At 34.6% G+C, this 6,947-nt stretch overlaps 1 protein-coding gene across 1 annotated transcript; it reads left to right on the top strand.

Moving 5' to 3' along the window:
* The first annotated feature begins 1,427 nt into the window (after positions 1-1,427).
* Positions 1,428-1,794, top strand: LOC115951874 (tropinone reductase 2-like). The gene is made up of 2 exons (XM_031069004.1): positions 1,428-1,516; positions 1,620-1,794. Exons 1-2 carry the CDS (start codon positions 1,428-1,430, stop codon positions 1,792-1,794), a joined length of 264 nt encoding a protein of 87 aa, XP_030924864.1.
* The last annotated feature ends 5,153 nt before the right edge of the window (positions 1,795-6,947 follow it).

Here is a 6,947-nt window from a genome sequence, read left to right as displayed (position 1 = left end):
AGTTCTAACACAGAGGCATACCATAACTCTACTCAAAAGTCACAGTAACTTTTAAGGGAGGGTGGGACAAGTTATACTACACACATCTTAAGCTAAACTTGGGTTCATTGTCTTGACCAAAATTAAGAAACTTAAACTATGACAAGACTTACATTGTTCACGATTTGCCAACAATTAAAATATGAGCCTAACATAAAGTGAAATGCAAAGGATCCAAACCCGCCTTATCTTACCACAAACAAAACACAAGCAATACTGCATACACAAAAATTTTGACAAAATTTTTATCATGTATTGATGTGGCAAACTTGTATTGATTCTCAATTGGGTTTACTACTGACATTGCGATTTTACCTACCACAATAATTTGCCACATCAACAATTTCATGGCACTATAATCGAGTTATTATTGGGTACTACGGGAGTACACTCCCTACCTCTCACATGGTGGTAGATTTCATCCATGATGGGGCTCACTCCCATGTTAGAGATAGAGAGTATATTCTTGGACTACCTAATAAATTTCCACTATAGTCCATTCAACAAATTCTAGCAACTTTTCAAGGGCTTCACTAACAAAATGAACAATGATTTGTTAATTTCTTGGCTAGTGACATCATCTCTCATGTCAATGTTTAAAGGAAAATCTTGAATATCTTTAGTTCAACCAGGTAGTAAAGCTATGTGGATTTGAAACTTGAAAGGGGGAGGCTTCCCTCCATTTTGTGAGAAAATACACCATGCATGGATGCATATTTCCTCTCTCTTACATGGAAGTGGATCCCACACAATACATGTTTCCTCCCTCTCACATGAAAATGTGGAGTCCACATCCATGTGAAAGGGGGAAAACATGCATCCGATGTATGATATACCTACTCTTATTTTGTGGCCAATAACAAAAAATCTAGATGAACGTTGCTTATCCATAGTGATGCAAATGATTGATCTAAAATGACAGGTTTCCAATTTATGACAATCAAATGGGACAACCTGGAACCCGGGAGAGTGATAGATCAACCCTCCCTTGGTGGTTTCGAAATTTCGATTAGTGTTTGGAGTTTGATTCCTTTTGCCGTTTATGGTTTGACTTTTTACATATTATGCACGACACTTCTGGGTTTTTTTTTTTTTTGGGAACACTGGTAGATAAGCAAGAATAGCATAAATTATACTATGTGGTTGTATTTTACTATTTTTAAATTCAGATTTTTTTTTTTTTTTTTTTTATAAAAAGATAGTTTTAACTTATGATATCCACTCTTAATGGTAGAACTGTGTTCTATCTAAACCCACTTTTAAATTCAGATAGTAACACGCAATTTGATCAAATAAAGAGTATTCAATGGTTATTTTTCTAAGTAGAGGAACTATTCTAATTTCTTCTGCTAATAAGAATTTGCCTTTCGACTACTTCAAAGGAGAACATGACAGAGGCAGAGCCGAGTTTCAAGGACCCAAGATGGTCTCTAAAGGGCGTGACCGCTCTTGTCACCGGTGGAACCAAGGGCATTGGGTTAGCTTAGCCTTAGCCAGCCATACATCTCTCTCTCTTACTTGTTTGTTTTACATTTCTTTCTAAATTCTAATTCTGTTTGTTCATTTGAACCATTCATCAGATATACTATAGAGGAAGAGCTAGCTGCATTCGGAGCGGCAGTGCATATTTGTTCCAGGAACCAAACAGAGATCAATGATAGGGTACAAGAATGGAAGAGTAAAGGGTTCAAAGTAAGCGGTTCAGTTTGTGACCTGACATCAAAAGCTCAGCGGGAGGAGCTGATATGTGTGTGAACAAAACAAATGTGTTAAGTATATAATAATAAATAATGTGAAAAGAATACGATATAAAAAAGAAGAAAATAATAAATAATTTTTTTAAAATATATAATGTAGAAAGAATAAATAATCACTCTAGCCCAGTCATACCCAAGAACCTAAAACCACTCTTTCTTTGTCAGTTATCTTTTCGGTCTGATGTATAAAGCTATCATAAATCTCCATAAATTTTTTTTGACAACTTGATAGTTATAGCGAGGAGAAAAGTGACTTGAATTAAGGATGTTTTATTGGAAATATTAAGATGTTTCAATTGAGTTATAAAACTCTTGACCATAAATTTTTATGATTAATATGTATTTTACTTGAAGATCATGAGAAAATCAATTACAATGTTTTTTTTTTTAATAAGAAAAAATACAAATAATATTGCAAAAATTAATGCTAATGATGAAGTATCGCCAAACCTCTAATGTTGATATTTTAATTTCCAAAAATTCTCAAACAAAGAACCTCAGCCCCACTAAGTTCGAACCTAGGTCCATCCCTGACTGTAGCACCATGGGTCCGTCCATGACTGTAGCACCATTGCACCAATGTTGTCGTTGTTGTCACTACCACTGTAAATATAACATTAGATTGTTATTATTTGTGGATCTATTCATCCTACCAAATGGTAATAAGAAAATAAGAAAAGCAAGAGGATGCGACCAAACGTCATTTTCAGCTTGTCCAGTAGTAAAGGGTATTTGTATTTTATAAATCCGGGCATGCTGCTAAGACTTTCACACTATAGAAAGAGGAGTAGTTGATTTGTGGCCCAAATTTACCATAAAGATTACATGAAATTATTGAGTATCTCCCGTGATTACACTCTCTTCTTATATAAAAGAGGATATGTGAGTCCGTAAAAAAGACTCACGTTTATGTAAGAGGATAGGAGAGTATGATCCACCGAACATGCTGAAGGATTTTTTGAGAAATTAGGCACAACAGAAATTACATTTACCCTAAGAATGATTCATAGAATAACAGAGACGTGCAAATTCGATAAGATAAGTCGAATAATAAACCTTTTATGGATTAGATCAAACAGAGTTAAACTGTTGGAACACGTAGTACAAAACTACAACATTTTCCATTCTGATAAGCTTCAACTAGACCTGGAGCGACAAATGCAATTTTAAGCTTCTAGATTACCAGCTATAATTTCATCTTTTATCTTTCATTTGTATTGATATTGGATTGCTCTATGGTCTCTGTGCTCTTCTAAAGCTGATTTTTCCGCTTATTTAGGTAAACAATGCTGGAATATTGATGATCAAAGAAGCTACAGAATATACCGAAGAAGATTACTCGACAATAATGAAAACCAATGTTGAGTCTTCCTACAATCTTTCTCAACTTGCACACCCCTTTTGAAGGAATCAGGAGCTGGAAATATTGTATTCATATCCTCTGTCGCTGAAGTGATAGCTATACCTAAACTTTCTACCGCTGATCTTGACTTGACTTGGATCTACCGCGGATCCCCCACTTAACTATTGGTACACATTAATCGTTAAATATTTGAAAATTAGCAAATTATCCCAGTTCGATAAAAAATATTGAATTTAGCAAAATTTAGTAACTACAAGGGGTAATTTTTGTTAGGTTCTAAAGATTTAGGTTTAAATGTTTAGAATCATGTTTTTAGTGTGTTGCCAAACCGAGAACAAAACATGTCTAATCTATGTATCAGGCAATGCTTAGAAATGGTTGTTACAAGGTTCAAGTTCAACTGAGTGCAGAAAAAGGAAGAAAGTTTCTGTCAAGCTCGACCAATCAAAAATTAAGCTCAACTGACCAAAAATTGCAGGCACAATTTTTCTGTAGAATTTTTAAACAGGCCCAAGCCTGTGAAAACATTTAGAGTTTCATCTAAACTTCTCCACATATAAAAGGGAAACCCTAGCCACGTTTTGAAGTGTTGAAAAGACTTGTGTGTTAATCTTTGTGAGATTTAAGAAGTTTTGTACCTTCTAACTACACAAGAATCTACCGGAGCAAAAACTACAATCAAGCGTTCGGTGGAACATAGTTGCTACATCAAGATCATTACTGATGGTGATCTAAAACCTTTGAGTAAGATCTCAAAGTCACAAACAAGGTGGCTTGTGTTGGTGTAAATCCAAGAAGGGAAGGAGTCCGTGGATTCGGAGCTTGCACGTGGTCGTGTCAGTAAGTTACTATTGGAGGTAGCAATAGATTTAGGATTAAATTTGATTGTAAAAACTTCAATTCTCTTGTAGTGGATGTGCTTACCTTAAGGATAGTTAGGTTAAATCCTCTCTAAGTTTTTACCTTGAAATGGTTCGTTTCATCAGTTTTCCTGGGTCATCATATTGTGGTGCTATTTACTTTTCTACTTTTATGCATGATATGATATATGCTTGTTTAACCTAGATCTGAATTATAAACCTAATAATCAACTTGGTTAATTAATTAGGTAAAACAATCTGTTTAAGGGGTCTAAAAGAACAAACAAGTGGTATCAGAGCAGGTTAGCTCTTGTTTATAGGTTTTTTAATCTAGAGTTGATTCTTGACCCCTGCTGTCATGGAACATGGTCAGTCTCTTGTGATTCCCCCACACTTTGATGGGAATAACTATGTTTATTGGAAAGTTAGGATGAAAGCCTTCTTGAAATCTATTGATGAGAGAGTGTGGTTGTTTGTTGAGAATGGTTGGTAAAGACCAACCACTTATGATACCCCAATTTGATTGATTGTGTGATGTGTGTGGGTGTGTGATGAGTCCCACATCGGGTATTTACTAGGTAGATCTAGGCTTTATTAACAACTACAAGGAGCCTCAATTGTGATTAGTCCTTTTGAGGTATAACGCAAATATGGCTAGCACTTTTCCTTGGGTCGTTACATATGGTATCAGAACTGGCCTGGTAATCCCGTGTGGACTCAGAGACACTACCTCACAAAGTGGGCCCTAACAAGGACGATAGGGATTTAAGTGGGGGAGATTGTGATACCCCAATTTGATTGATTGTGTGATGTGTGTGGGTGTGTGATGAGTCCCACATCGGGTATTTACTGGATAGATTTGAGTTTTATTAACAACTACAAGGAGTCTCAATTGTGACTAGTCTTTTTGAGGTATAGCGCAGATGTGGCTAGCGCTTTTCCTTGTGTCGTTACACCACTACTATTGGTGAATGGACTACTACCCAAAAGGAAGCAACAAGCTTTAACAGTAAGGCTATGAGTGCGATAAAGGCACTAAGGCAGTAAAGATCAATAAATTACAGCAGTTGACTTCTAGATTTGAAAGTATTAGGATGCCTGATGATGAATCTTTTGATGAATTCTATGAATTTGACTTACCAAAAACTAATAAATCCAAATCTATGGCTTTGAAATCTTTTGATGATGTTGATGATTGTGAATTTGAGGATGAACTTTCTTCTACTGAGATTACTTATCTTGCCAAGAACTTTAGAAATTTTCTAAGAAATAATAATAGGAGGGCAAAAAATAGGAACAATGTTGATACTAAGAATTTTAAGAAGAATGACACTGCCAAAAACAATAATGTTGAAAAATCAAAAGATAAAGTAGGTCAATCTTCTAATAGTTCTTTAGGAAAACAATGTTATGGTTGTCAGGGTTATGGTCATCTAAAATATGAATGTCCAACTTTCTTGAGATCCAAAGATAAAGCTATGGCTATTACTCTAAGTGATGATAAAGTTTCTGATCATGAGTTTGAAAGTGATCAAGAAGGAAATTTCATGGCTTTCACTACTACTACTGTAGTAAGTGAAATTAAGACGGCAAATGAGAACCCTTCTGATGGGTAGCTCTTTGAGAATGCAGATTTGCAAGAAGTTTACAACAAACTTTGCAAGATAGCAGCTAAAGATGCTATAAGTGTTGAATCAGGGTTGAAAAAGATAAACACTCTAGAACAAGAAAAGAAGAATTTACTGCTAAAGCTGTTTGATGCTAATGAACTCTGTTAAAATTAAGAACATGTCTTTGCTTGAAAAGGTTAAAAGTTTAGAATTAGAATTATCTGTTGCTAAAGAACAAATAAATAGAACTTCTACCTCTAAACTAGATGAGATGTTATATGTTCAAAAGTCTGTTTCTGATAAGAGGTTTAGGGTTTGTTGAGAATGGATCTACTTCTGTGGTGAATACCCCTAAGTTTGTACTTGCTACATCATCTTCTATAGTTCATCCAACTCTTTCTGAAGTTAAGGTACATAAGGATGTAGTTCCAGCTTCTAGAAGAACTAGGGTAGATCTGAGTGAGTCTAAACCTAGAATCCCAATCAATCTAGAAGCAAGAAAAACCACAAACCTCAGTGATTTTGTCATTTTTGTGGTGGAGCTGGGCATACTTGACCGAATTCCTTTAAGTTGCAAGCTATAAAGCAAGCTTCCAAACAAAAAGTGTCTGTGCGAAGATCTTGTAGCACTTATTCATGAGTTGGTAAAGGTTCTTAACCTTTATACCGATACTGGAGTTGAAATTAGTGTAAATTCTAATAGAAATCCCAACTCAAATTTGCATCTAAAAGAGTCTGGATGTAAAAGACTCAGCCTTAATAAGTTTGTCTGACATGGTCCTTGTGTTAATTCTTTCTATCTCTTGTGACCAAAATTTTTTTTAGGTTTGCATTCGCATAACATTCATACATTGCATTCTAGGTTTGTTTTGTGTTTTTTTTTTTAAATAAATAAAATAAAATAAAATAGAAAAAAAAAAAGGTTTTGTATTATACATCTTCAAGATGTGTAATTGAGCAGTGGCAAAGTGAGGAATTTTAAGTTGGGGAGGGGAGGGGGGGGGGGAACTATTCTATCAAGATAAACTCAAATCAAAAATACACTCCCCTTAAAAAATCCACATAATATGTGTGTATGAAAATATAAATTTTAATTTTCTTATTTTAAAGTAAGTTATATACATATACACAAGATTATCAACTTTAATATCTATATATACACACCTAGACACAAGATCTTCTTTATAAGAGAAACTTATAATCTTCTTAAACTCTAATAAGTATACAAACATTGTATAATTGGGTATACAACATACAAATATATTGAACCAAAAAAAAAAAAAAAAAGACTCTAGTATCTTTCATCAAAGTCATGCTC

Source organism: Quercus lobata, chromosome 7 (genome assembly GCF_001633185.2).
Source record: "Quercus lobata isolate SW786 chromosome 7, ValleyOak3.0 Primary Assembly, whole genome shotgun sequence".
NCBI lineage: Eukaryota > Viridiplantae > Streptophyta > Magnoliopsida > Fagales > Fagaceae > Quercus > Quercus lobata.
The sequence above is the reverse complement of the archived record's forward strand: the minus strand, read 5'-3'. Positions and strand labels throughout refer to the sequence as shown.